We start from the raw sequence: 13,122 nt of genomic DNA, 5'->3' as shown, positions 1-13,122 counted from the left end.
AGTCCAGACACACACACACACACACACACACACACACACACACACACCCCGCCATAACCCCCCAACATCACACACACACAGAGGCTTCAGTCAGGCAGACACCTCACCTTTAGCACTGATGCTTCGGAGGTCTGTGATCTTCATGAGCATCTTGGGGAACATGTGTGGGCGGCTGGGCCTCCGTTTCCGCACATAGACCTTCAGTGCCTCCAGCAGTGGCTCCTGTAACATGTCCACCCTGTCTGGCTGCTCCAAGTCCTGCCGATCTGGGGACCAGAGACCCTTCTGAGTAAGCTGCCCAGGTTACGTGGGCTAGGACATTACTGCACTCCCAGCATTGACCACTAGGAGGAGCGCCTGCCCAGTCAGACTGGGCGGCCAGCACAGCGGGCCCTCCCCACTCGGCCCTCAGGGCTCCCACAGCTCCCGCACAGGGCATTTGAGGCGAGCTGTGTGCTGCAAGTGGGAGCAGAGATCGAGAGGCACGAAAATAAAGAGTTCCTTAAACGTGAGCTGAAAATGCTGGGTTCCCAGAGATCTCCATAAGGGTCCAGCTGAAGACCCAGGGACCCCATACACATAAGCAGCTATAAGGAAAGATCTGCAGAGGGGTTCGCACTCCCACTTGTCCGTAGCCTGAAAAACCAGTGTGCTATGACTGAACCAACCCTCACCCCAACAACATTAATGGTAACAGAGGCCGACTCTTAACTGGACTTGACCCAATGCTGTCGTCAGGTGCTATCAATTACCACTCAGTGCGACCCTATGAACAACGGATCCGAATCCTGCCCTATCCTTTGCCATCACTGACCATCTCTGACACGTCAGGCCAACCGTCAAGAGTCACTGTGTCAGGAGATCTTGTTGAGTCTTCCCCTTCTTCGCTGACCCCTCTACCTTCCCAAGCATGATATCCTTTTCCAGGAACACGCCCAATTAAGTATGCCTTAATTAAGTATACCTGAAACGGCAGCTTCACCTGGTGAGCACTTTTATTGGCTGTTTCACAGAAGCTGTGGCTCAGAGACGCTCAGTCAGCTCAAAGTCACACAGTTGGCTGGGACCTGGACATGGCGGGCCTGACCTCGCCGCCCACACCCTCAGCCCCTGTTCTGGGAGCGCACATTCATCACTCACTAGGAATAAGGGGGCAGTGTTCAGGTTCCCATCGCCACTCTCTTGCTGTGTGTGGTTGGAAATCAGCTCCCGCTCCTCTGGGCCTCAGTTTCCCCTTCTAAAGACAGGACTGACAGCAATCTACTGACCCCTTAGCTTTTCCCTGGGCGAGGTTCTGGGGGTCGCACCACCAGACCCAAGGCCTCCTGCCCACCTCCACAGATGAGGCAAATGGCACTGAGCAGTCCGGTCTCAGCATCATCCATCTCCAGGGGCAGCAGCTGGTTGGCGAAGGCGAAGACCAGGTCGGTGAGGGGGCCGAAGCCAGCGTTGTGCATCTGGGTCCGGTTCAGGGTCAGCCCATCTGAGAAGGTCATTGTGTCCTGCTCGGGGGTGTACCGCGTGCAGATCCGCAGGATCTGGGTGCAGAGGGTGCTAAAGTTCAGGAACTTGGCCCCCACACACCTAGGCCATCCCGGAGGACCACCTGGCAATGCTGTCCACCACAACACGAATGTTCTATGTCTGTTCAATTCAGTATGGTCGACACTAGCCACACAGGAAGTATAATGAGCTCAGTAACTCCATTTAGCTCTATTTAATTCTAATTGCGATTCAAATTTAAACGGCTATACACGGCTACTAGCACCACACAGCTCGGATCTAGATCATTCTGCCTCCAAGGAGAGGAATGTGGTGAGAAGGAAAATTCCCAGGAGTCAAGAGCATGGTGGACTTGGGGCCAGATCCCCAGGGCTGGACACACAACAGGTGCTCCCTAAACAAGCGCCTCAGTTTGAGCTGCATGCAGCCAAGTCTGCCCACCCCGTACATGGAAGGAAGCCTGCCCTGGAGACAGCACACTGCAACCTCTCCCCACCCACCACCCTCCCGACAGCCTGGCATCCCATCAGGAATGGCCAGTTCACAAAGAATGGTGGCCCCCACAAGCCCCAGGACCCCACTCTGGAGGTGACCAAGAGGAACAATGGGGAGGGAACTTCTCCTTCCAGCCCTGACTCTCCATTCCAGGCCACACTCCAGCCCTACATCCCCCCACCCCCACCCCACAGTCCCTGAATCAGCAGGGCCTCACAGCAGTAGGTCCTCAGTTACACTGCCCTCTCTCCTGCTCCCTCTAGCTCATAGGAGCCACTCCCTCTGGGACTACTCCCCTGGGCCCCCCACTTCCAGCAGCTGTGACCTCCCTTCTCCAGACAGCCTTTCTCTCCAGCTCCAGCCACTTAGCACACAGCTTTGCAAATCGACTTTTCAAAAGAGAAGGACCTAGTGGTGTTTCCTTCTGCCTTCCTGGCACGCAGTTCACTGCCTGACCAGAGAGGGCCCGAGGTGAGTCTATGCCTGGGTGAGCAGCAAGCAGAGTGCTTGGATAGAAAGTTAAGGATGGCCGGATGGATGAGTGCACTGGGACTGGGGGACCCTGCACACAGAGGTGGACGGGTGAACATTCAAGGAAGGGGAAGTGTTGGACAGACAGGACTTTGGGGCTCAATTCCAGATGGGTGATCATCTGAGTAGCCATTCATTCTTCAAAGGTAGGGGTGGCGATGCCCAGGCGGGCAGGATGTGGACCCTCACCAGGATGTCCAGGCAGGCCCCCTTGAGGAGGGTGATCTGGTCGGCAATGGTGAGGGTGGTAAAGCCGGGCAGCTGCTTGGCGAACTCCACAGTCTTAATGATGCACTTGGTGGAGAGTTCACTGAACTTGTCCCAGAGGTCAATGTCCAGAGAGACACGTTGTTCTGAGCTGTTGTTCTGAGGGGAAGGGGGAAGGATGAGGGTTTCTTTCTCCCTGGCACCCCTCCACAGCCTGGTTCCACCAACCCCTTGGGCCTGCCCTCTGCCAGCCTTCACTTGTGGAGAGCTCTTTGGGAGGGGGCAGCAGGACGGGGGGGCCATAGAAGACCAGGCAGGGGTGTAAAGGGAAGGGTGCCAGGAGGGTGCTGGTATGGGGGTCATCCGTGGCCCCTGGGTGCCCCCCACCCCCAGGCCGGCGGGAGCCATACCGTAGTGTATTTGCCCAGCTGGCAGAGGGCGGGGAAGGTCTCCTGATGTGCCTTGCGCACCTTCTCGATGAGCTCCCCCACCTCCGGCGTCAGCGTGTAACTCTCGGAACATTCAGGCTTGGGCACCTCCTTCTTCTTCTTATTCCGGTCGTTCCTCACAGCTGTAGAGAGCACAGGCCAGGCTGCTCCAAGGGAGGTGCTTGACCCACCCCTGGGCCCAGCGTCTGCCCCTCACTCCTCCCACCAGACAAAGAGCAGCTGGCTGCTGAGAGCACCATGGTGGGCATACACAGCAGGCCTGGTATCAGCTCCCAATCCAGCTGCCCCATACAATCCACGCCCCCAGCTGGGACCCATCCACACAGCCCGTGTCCCATCCTCTCATGCACACACTCTGAGGGGAGAGAGAGTATGTGTATGTGTGTGTGTGTACATGTGTGTCTGAAAGCACAGAAGCACTAGCTCAGCTCCCAGTCCTGTGCTCAGCCTCTTCCCTTCCCCCAGTCCCTTCTGTTCCCAGGACAGACCTGCTTCACCTCCACCCCCCCAAGTCCTATAACAGCAATCTCCATGCATCTGGGCCTGGCTCTGAGCAGCACCCCAGGCACACAGGGTGGGGGAGCTGGGCTCCCCAGGCCAAGGTGGGGGCGCAGGCAGGCAGGAGATCTCTCGGCCCATTAGCTGGGGAGCTGACAAATCACCAGGGGCGCTGAGCCGCACACACCACTCGGCTTTAAAGAAGCGATGGGGTCGTTACCAGCCGATTATCCCAGACACACAATCACTCACAGGGCAGTGGTGGTGGCTGCTGACGCCAGAGGAAGGCAGGGTGGGGGTGGGGGGCCCCAGGGAGGGGGCAGAGGGTTGGGGGGAGCTGGCATAATTTGGAGATCACTCATGTCGATTCTGCAAATTCAATAAAGTGCAGGGGAGAGAAGGGAGAGGGAGAGGGAGAGTGGGGGGATAATTTGGGAAGAGAAAATTGCAGCCGTGACAAGACGTTTATCATTCGGAAGCTTTAATTCTATTGAAATGGCAGCTGCTCAGCTCCAGGGCACAGAGCAGCCGGGAGAGGCGAGAGGGAGGGAAGTGGGGGGCTAGTGGTTTGAGGGAAGAGGGGTCCCCAACTCTGGTCCTCCTGTGCCCAAAAGCTCTGAGATTGGAAAACAGTGGCTGCATAGGTAGAGGAAAGGTGGGACCCCCAGACTGAGGGTCCCAGGGCTCTAGGTTCCAAGTTCTTTCTGACTGTGTAGAGGGTTAGGGGGCACTGCCTCCTGGGTTTAGGGTGAAGGGTTCTCCAGACCCTGGAGGAGGGCAAGATGTTGAGCATCCTCTCCACTCTTGGGGCTCCTCACATCCCAGTTAGACTCATTCCCTCCTCACAAGTCCCCTCCCTAGTTCCCTCTCCCACTGCCCACCCCACAAAGGGCTGGGGGGTGTCCCACAACCCCTCCCCCAACCTCCATCCCCCAAGGCTCAAGCTCCATGGCAACGGCCACGCAGACAAGGAGGCGTCTGTCAGCGTCATTTATCTCTGACATCATCAATCACCGGTCACCACGGCAACACCCATGATTCAACACAAGAGGGTCTCCCTGTCCGGCCCTTCCTCCCTCCCTCTAGCCGGCCTCAGCTGAGTCCTCACTGGAAACCCCCATTCCTCTGGGACTGGGGAGGTACCAATTCTCTCTTCTAACTCCAAGTCCCAGACTTAACCAGACAATGGTTTCTGGATGCCTGCAACAGCCCCTACACATAAATACCAAGCCAGCCCCTATCAGAGTTCATGCCCCTCCCCGTGAAATGCAAGCTCAGATGGGACTCAAGGATATGCCTGGGAGTCCCATTCTAAAGCTAGACAGCCAGACACCTGTGCACACGTGTGAACACAGCCAGACACAAACAGGAAGTGAACACTCAGGCACCAACACACACAGGTCCCTGCAGCTATCCACACACTTTCACACCCACATGAACGCACTGTCACATTCTTCCACACCCAGCAGCCCTGTGTCCTCAGAGCCCACCTCAAGTGTGGCAGGCTGGCCCAGCACTCACATTCCTTGGACATGCCCACTTCGAAGCACTTCTGCAGCCGGCAGTACTGGCATCGGTTCCGGGTCACCTTGTTGATGATGCAGTTCTTGTCCCGGTGACACGTGTACACCATGTTTTTCTGGATGCTGCGGCGGAAGAAACCCTGGCAATGGGGGGAGGGGGATGGGAGGAGTCAGGTTAGCCACAGCTTTGAAGCGCAGAACTGAGGGTAGAAAGGACCAGGACAGTTCCTGCCCAGATCCTATCACCTATCAGGGCTTCAAGCCAGCCATGGTGGGAGAGTGGTTCACACACAAGGACCCTCCACAAGAAAACTCAGAGCCTGCCTCAACACTGAGTGACCAGAGACTCCCCCAGCTGCACCCACATTCCCGGTCTTCGGTCTTCTCCCCTCCAGGGGAGAAAGAACCCCAGGGCTATTCATGAGTCAGGAGAAGAGGCTGCATGGGTGAGCTCAGAACACAAGAAAAGTCAAGCGGGAAGGGGCCAAGGAGGGAGCTGCATGTGCTGGCCAGTGAGTGGAGACACATGAGCATGAGCATGTGTGCCCATGTGTGTGTGAGCTCCACAGCCACACAAGACACACAGCTGGCCAGACAAACCAATGAGAGACAGATGACTGGACAAGGGCTCCACACCGAATAACCAGACAGGACAAAATCGAAACAGACAGGACAGCTAGACACTGTGTGCGGCTTTGCCCTTGACCTTTGCCTCATACTTGAGGGGTGGCATATACCCCACTGCTGTGTGGCTCTTGAACCCCAGTCTCTGTGGGGGTGAAACAACTCAAAGACTCAGGGCCTGGGAACAGAAGGAGAAGCGGGCCAGGGAGACTGGGAGGGTGGCAGTCACATCTGCGCCCCAGAGCCCAACCCATGAGTGGGGAAACTTGACCTGACACTGGGGAGCTCACAACCTGGGCACCTGAAGGGGAAGATGGGGCAGGGAGCCTGCTATTAACTGTCTCCTGCCAGGCAGCCATGGCGGGGCCACTGGGGGCAGGCCTCCTGGGTCCCCAGCCAAGAGCCAAGCGGCAGCCAGCTCACCATGGCAACCTGGGCAGCGATGGCAGCAGCGGGCGTGCGCCTTGCCAGCTGGAGGAGGGAGACAGGAGAGGCGCTCAGATAGAGTGGAACGGACCTCTGGCTGGGAAGAACCCTCACTCCCATATGGGGGGGTTTCCAAGTGCAAGCCACCTCCCCCTTCTCCAAGTGCAATTCTCTAGGATGTGACAGCAGCGGGGACATCTCCTTCTCTGTTCAGGGCTGTCCTTCCCAGTGACCCTCTGCACTCACCTTGCAGCCCTCACAGGCGCTGACCCCATAGTGGTAGCCTGAGGACTTGTCCTGGCAGACAAAACAGGGCTTGTAGATGCGGGGAAGAGGGGGCGGCGAGGGTGGGCTGGGCACTATCTCTTCGGAACTGCTGCTCTGGGTCTCAATGGCTAGAGAGAGAAAAGGGGAGGAGGCGTTAGAGACCTACAGTCAACATTAACACCCTACCCAGCATCAGATACCAGAAAGGACTTTAACTCTGGAGGTGGGACAGGCCACCTGGAGTGCTAGCACTTCCCAGAGAGACCCCAGGAAGGCCTACATCACCTAGGCCCCGCCCTCAAAACCAGAAAGCCAGAATTCCAATTGCAGCTCTGGGGGCATGCGCTACTTCGCACTTGGGAGTGGAATGGGGGTTCTAAAGCCAGGCCCCAGGTGACTAGGCAGACCCGTTCTCCCCCAAGTAAGGAAGGAGTTAAGAATAGAAGAGGAGGGAGGGAAGAGGACATAAGCTGGGGGCAGAGGAAACTGGGGTCAACAGGATATTCAAAGCCGGCCACTCCCCCGCCCCTCTGCTTCCGCTCCCCCTCTGCCCCCTCTGCCAGCAGCCACAGCCCCTCCTCCACCCAAACAGTCCCCTGGCCAGGGACCCAAGGCGGGGGGGTGCACAGAGGAGAGCTGCAAACGTCCTGCCTTCCTGCTAAGAGGCGGCGCAGAGCTGGTGACTCCCTGAGATGAGCGAGGGGCGGGGGTGGACCCCTTCTGACAGGGGGAAGAGTCCCCTCGGGTTCGGCAGTCCATCATTCTGGGTGCCCCCAGTCTGGGGGAGGCAAATGACAAAGGGGGTCTGTTCCCATCAATGCTCTGTCTGTCCAGTGTCAATACTACGTCCGGGTTGCTACCCCCTCCCCTACCGTGATTCGGCACCAAGAGGACAGTTAGGAGGGGTGACCCAGGCAGCGGGGGCAGTTCCCACTAGCCAAATCCTCCCAGCGCCTGGCTCCATGCCCCTCACCCCAGGCCAAACAGGGTTGGACTTGGTGGGGGCTGTCTGTGCCCAAATTCTAGGAGGGTGGACTGTGTTGGATTTGTACTGAAGCAACTCCAGTTTCCCAAGGGGCTACGCAGCAAAGCCCACTTGTCCAGGGGGGGGGAGGAGATACCTGACCGGTTATGCAGATCCCTGTCTATTCTCACTTCCCAGAATCTAACCTGACCTCTCTTAACACAGGTACAAGATCTGGCATTCAGAGACACCCAAAGGTCTAGGCCCAAGAATCTTACAACCAGGGCTCAAGTGGCCCCAAAGTGCAGGGAAGGTGCTGAGACACAGGGGGTCTGCTGTACAGTACCCCCTCTCTCCTTGCCAGCAGACACATCAGGAGCTGCCTGGCTGCAGGTCTCAGCATTAGGCCAACAACCTTGGCAGGGCTTCCCTGGATGCCACTTCCCTGATGCCCAGCATTAATGCTCCTCTGTCCAGAGTAACTTGGAGCAAAGGGACAGTCAATGGCCACATCCCACCAGTACAGCAGAGACCACTGCCTTCTGCTGCTCACCCAAACACCAAACTGATACCCCCTTCGCTGTGTTTCTGAGGCTAGACAAGTGAAGCAGACAGACAGGGAGGCCTAAGAACAGCTGCGGGGGTGGGGGGGCTGAGGGGGGTAAGGGCCTGGGTGAGGCAGGAGGCAGAGGGTGAGCGACAAAGGAGCCCTTTGTTGTGCTAACTTTTTCCAAGACGTAAAAGTGGTAACAATAGACAATCCAGACTGGTGGGGGGGTATCAAGGACAAGGGGGTATGGGGAGGGTGGGGGGTGCCCATGGCCTAGAATCCTGGTTAGCATTCCAGCAAGCTGAGGAAGAAGCCCGACCTCAGGGGAGGAGCTGCCCTTTGCCCAGCCCCACCCCCAGGGCCCCCCTCTGAAATGGGGCTGACCGGAGGTAAGCTGGAGTGGAGGGAGCATTAGGGTGGAGAGTAGGGAGTCTAGAGTGATCATAGGCATGGGGAGACAGAATACAGACATGCGGCGGAGACAGCGCGGAGAGCCAGGGATGGTCTGAAGGGGAATTTGGGGCCTAACACAAAGTTCCGAGGGTGTGTATGGCCCTTAAAGAATGTACTTTTTAAAGTGGTTTTCTGCCAGGACCAGGGAGATGACCCAGGTGGGAAGGGTGCACGGTTTTAGCTGAGACCTCATTGGAGGTCGCTCCAGTGTCTGGCTGCCTTGAAGTTGTAACAAGCTCTGTGCCCCCAGCGCCTGCACATCACCACCTGTCACCCAGGTAACTCAGCTCTGAGGTTTGGCGCTCTGCCCTTTGAACCCAGAGCCTTGGCGCAGTACCGATCTCCTTGGTGGGAGGGCCCAGGTGAAGGTGAAGCTGGGATAGCGAACCCCCTCAATGCCTGAGAGTTAGGGCACTAGGCCGCAACTCTAACTCCAGGCACCCACGGATCGGCCAGGGGGATTACGACTGAGGGAGGGACCATCGCGGCCTGGCCCCTCCCTCCCTGAGGCCCCAGCGCGCAAATCTCCCCCCTCCCTGCAGGGCGAAGCAGCACCACACCTTCTCAGCTCAAAGTTCCAGCACCGGGCGGAGGGCGGGTGGGCACGAATCCCAGGAAGCCCGGCGTCCCTCCCAGCGAGGTTGCCAAGGCTCCGTCCCTGCGCCCTCTCCGGGCGGGGCCCACAGCGGAGCGGCTTCCCCACGCCCCAGGGCTGGTCGCAGGCTCGCACAGGGGGCCAGCTTCCTGGAGAAGGCCAGCAGGAAATCGGCCGGGCCCCTGGCCAGCAGCACCCCTCCCAATCAATCCAGCTGGCGCCCGCTCCTCCGCGGCTCTCCTCGTAGCCCCTGGGGATGGGGGGCCCCCCAGAGAGCGGGTGGGGGTGGCTCTGGGCGGAGCTGGGCCAAGGAAGGCCCCCAGGCCCAGAGGCAGCAGATAAGCATCTCTCCCCTCCCCCCCTCTACACGCACCCACGTGCTTCACATTCTTGGACGTCTGGGAGTGGGGCGGTGGCGTGAGCGGCGGGACTGGAGGGGATAGATGGGGAGCCACATCCGGTGCGCCCCTTGCCCTGCAGTGGCCCTTGAAAGGGAAGCAAGGTCCCAGCGCCCCCCGCCCCGCCAAAATCCATAAAGTGACTTCCTCCCGTGGCCAACTTGCCAATTCTTCTCACCTGTGGTTCAAGTGGCAGGAAAGAGTAGAGAACTCTGCTTGAAGCGGCTGGGGCACACCTCCCCACACACACAAGGCAGTGACACTAGATAGGGTCTGATCACCACCCCCAGCCCTGTTTCTGCCTCCAGATCAGATCATGCCTGTGCCTCAGAACAAACCGTCCTAATCCACCACTCCTCACCCGTAGCCTGGGGCCCCAGGCCAGTGGTACCCCAGAAAACAGCAGACATACCTACTCAGGGCACTGGGTGTCCAGAGCAGGTTTGAGAGCACACCAAACATGTGTCTATTCAACTGGACCAGGAGGAGTGGAGCTGTCTTTCCCAGAAGGAAAGCTCCCAGAAGGAGCAGGAGCCCACGGTTTCAAATCCCAGCTTCTTCTCAGTTAATAGGAAAAGGCTATCAAGGACTCACAAGGGGTGATCCCAGCAGACTGTCCGAAATATTAGCCCCAAGGTGTAAGGAAACTTCCTCCAGGGCTGGGAGACCAGGAAGTGGGCTGGTCTCACACCTGTCATTCCTGCCTGCTTCCAAAGTCTTCCTAAGCTCACACCTTCCCCTTCAAGTTCACACCTCTGGCTACCTCTCAGCCAGGCTCTCGGGAAGCAAAGGTCAGGGGGCAGAACAATAGGAACGACAGTACTGGGAGAGGAGGATCCTGAGGCAGAAGTGGGTGCCTCTCCACTTCCAATCTCCTTCTAAAGAGGGGCTGGGGGTGTGCACTTTGCACTTCAACCATCCTCCAATTTGCCAGATCCCCAGAGACTGGCTCCTCCCCCTCCCCCCCCCAGGTAGACAGCAAGGCCAGGGGGCTGGGAGAACCTCCTTGGAGAACTGAGTCCCAAGCTGGATGGGGGAAGAAATCTGAGCCACTTAACAATAACCCCCTAGCGCCAGCCTCTCCTACCCAGGGTTATGCCTGGGTGTGAATATGCCCAGGTGTGCAACCCCAGTCCTAGGAGCCCCATGATGATGCCCTGGGCCCCTCCCTTCCAGAAGAGCCTAAGCCCAGACTGGGCAGCAGGTGAACAAGGTGACCAAGCGCAGGACTCCAGGGTTCTTTACAGCTTCCCTCCTAGAACTGACTGACTCTACCCTGAGTGTAGACAAGCTTAACAAAGACATGGCAGGGTTAGAACTCCTCAATTCCTCTATAGTCCCAGACCTATAAAACTAAACTTCTCCCCCAAAACACAAGCCAGATTAAGAGAGAAATTGTTCCCACCACAGTAGCATTTCCTTGACATTCCTGCGACAGGAGTCTCAGACGACAGCTAAGTGTCTGGGGCTAGGACAATCTCTAGATGGACAGGTGTAAATTAGTTAGGATAGCAGTTTAGGTCAAGTTCCTCCTTCTGTCACATCCCGCTGCCAAGACACAAGCATTTCTCTTGACACTCATTCTTAATATGTAAAGAGTAGAGGTTGGGACAGGAGCTGTCACAAAGGAGGGCTTTGGAAGGGGTAGGACCTGGGGAAGAGGGCCCTCCTCCTCCTCGGAGACCAGCCCACAGATAGGATCTCATCCCACCCTCCAGAGCACGAGAAAGGACCAAGGGTCGCTTCCCTGCAAAGGATTCCAAGGAAGAAAATACAAGCTGGGAGGAAAGGGCTTCATTTCCCCTGATGTTGAAGGAGAGAGGAACCAATGTTCCCTGAGAAAAGGAACCCCAAAGTTCCTCAGACCTAACAGAACAGAAACAGCGCCTATAGGGGTAACGGGTGGTGTCTCGAATTATCCAGCTAGGGCACTGGTGGCCATGAGCCACTACCGTCCGCCAGGCCCCTATCCTGGTGAAGGAGCAGGAGGTCCTCCGCCCACCCTGTTCTCAGCTCCTACAATTGGAGAGGGGAGGCCGGTACGTACAGTGGTTTGAGCCATTCCAAAGCGGAGTCCGGAGCGGGGTGGAGTAGGGGCCGGGAGCAGGGAGCCCCTTCTCCGGTAGCAAACAGGCCCGGTTCTGGTTATAAAAATCCACTACTAGAAAGGGGTTCGGAGTAGGGGTGAGCCCCCCCACTTCAACACTCTCGTACATCTTCTCCCGCGATGACAGGAGGTCCGGGCGGAGAAGTTCTGCACACAGCCCCCCTCACTCAGCCGGCAGCGCCATCGGCAGAGAAAAGGTGGGGGCGAGGGGCATGTCCCCCCACCCCTGCTGGTGGTCGGGCAGGGGGCCGCCCCCTGCCCTGAAGTCCCCGTGTCCAAGTCCCCTGGCTGCTCCGTCAGTCCCAGGTGTAAAGCGGGAAGTTGTGCGTGCTGGGGGTGGGGGGGGTGGGGAGCGTGTCCCCCGCTCTCCCAGGGAACGCCCCCGACCTCGGGCGCTTCACCTCGAGGGGGCTCCTGTCTCGAGTCCGTGTTGTTCGCAGCGTCCGAGGCCGTCAGCTCCCCAGGCTGCAGGCAGGGGGCGGGATCGGCGCAGGGCGGCGGGAAGGGGGTCACCGAGCACTTCCTCCTCCCACCGGCGCTCCCGGGCTTCTCCCGGCGCAGGATTCCTGGTGGGGGTGGGGACCCGCACGCTCCGCCTCCGCCGCCCCACGCTCACACGCACCCCTCCTTCCCTGCTGTGTCCCCCAACCCCAGCACCCAGCACGGCTCGCCCCCTCCCCGGCAGGCCCCACCCCGCCCCGAAGCCCCGCCCCCGCACAGGCACCGCCCATGACTTAACCCTTTCTGGGCGGTGGAACCCAGAGGGAGGGGTGGGATGCAGCTCGGAGGGGAGGAGGGAGGCTGGGAAGAGGAGAAAAGATGGAGAGAAGAGGAGCGGAAGAGGGAAAAGCACAAGGAAGTGCAGTACAGAAGGCTGAGTACAAGCAGGGGAGGGGGAGGTGGGCGGAGGCAAGGACAGAAGAAGGAGGGTCTCCTTCCAACCACCCTAGTTCCTGCGCCCAGCCTTCCCCCGCAGCGAGGCCAGTTCCTTGCAAAGCAAAAAGGGGGGCTAGAGAGAGTGGGGTGGTCCTGGTGTCCTTCCTCTTAACACACACCCTCACCTAGCCGGGCCTCATTTGCCTAATATAATGCGGCTGAACTCCAGAGCTGCGAATCACCTCCAGATGACCCACCCACTGCTGTCCGTGACATCACCCGCTCGCCAGCCTGCCCGCGGGGCTCGCCCTCTGGTCCCCTGCCCAGCAGGGCCTGGCCAGCTCTTGCTTACACTGTGAGAGTAGCCGCGGAGGGGAAAGGGCCGCTGTGTGAGTGGCCAAGGGTTAAGGCCACGAATTCAGAACGTTGAGTGCCCTGGGTGTGACATTGTGCAGGCCCGGCGCAGTGTCGGAATGAGGCACCAGGCTTGTGTCATTGTGTGTGACATCATATGTGACTCCGGGCTGCACGCCCGCCAGAACCTTTCGCTGCAGAGCGGGGGCTGCTGGCGCGCGCGCGCGCACACACACACACACACACACACACACACACACACACACAGGGAAGGGGGCTCCCCGCCTGCAATCTGCGTGCTT

General features: G+C 58.6%; 1 protein-coding gene across 3 annotated transcripts in view; it reads right to left on the bottom strand.

Annotated features, from left to right (window-relative positions):
• Positions 1-13,122, bottom strand: part of RARA (retinoic acid receptor, alpha) — a 45,453-nt gene that overhangs the window by 1,308 nt on the left and 31,023 nt on the right. Inside the window, exons 1-7 of one of the 3 annotated variants that reach the window (XM_006889416.1) lie at positions 11,531-12,040; positions 6,503-6,651; positions 5,205-5,346; positions 3,147-3,307; positions 2,719-2,895; positions 1,334-1,538; positions 108-266 (exon numbers count right to left, since the gene is read on the bottom strand). In XM_006889416.1, the coding sequence (XP_006889478.1) occupies positions 108-266; positions 1,334-1,538; positions 2,719-2,895; positions 3,147-3,307; positions 5,205-5,346; positions 6,503-6,651; positions 11,531-11,699 (1,162 nt within the window). In that variant the 5' untranslated portion in view covers positions 11,700-12,040. Of the gene's footprint in view, positions 1-107; positions 267-1,333; positions 1,539-2,718; positions 2,896-3,146; positions 3,308-5,204; positions 5,347-6,502; positions 6,652-11,530; positions 12,041-13,122 lie in introns of those variants that run through there. The other 2 variants (XM_006889415.1, XM_006889417.1) reach the window with 2 other exon arrangements.

This window comes from Elephantulus edwardii, unplaced genomic scaffold (assembly GCF_000299155.1).
Source record: "Elephantulus edwardii isolate Elephantulus edwardi_28Jun2011 unplaced genomic scaffold, EleEdw1.0 scaffold00077, whole genome shotgun sequence".
Taxonomy (NCBI): domain Eukaryota; kingdom Metazoa; phylum Chordata; class Mammalia; order Macroscelidea; family Macroscelididae; genus Elephantulus; species Elephantulus edwardii.
This window is presented reverse-complemented; position numbering and strand designations above follow the sequence as displayed.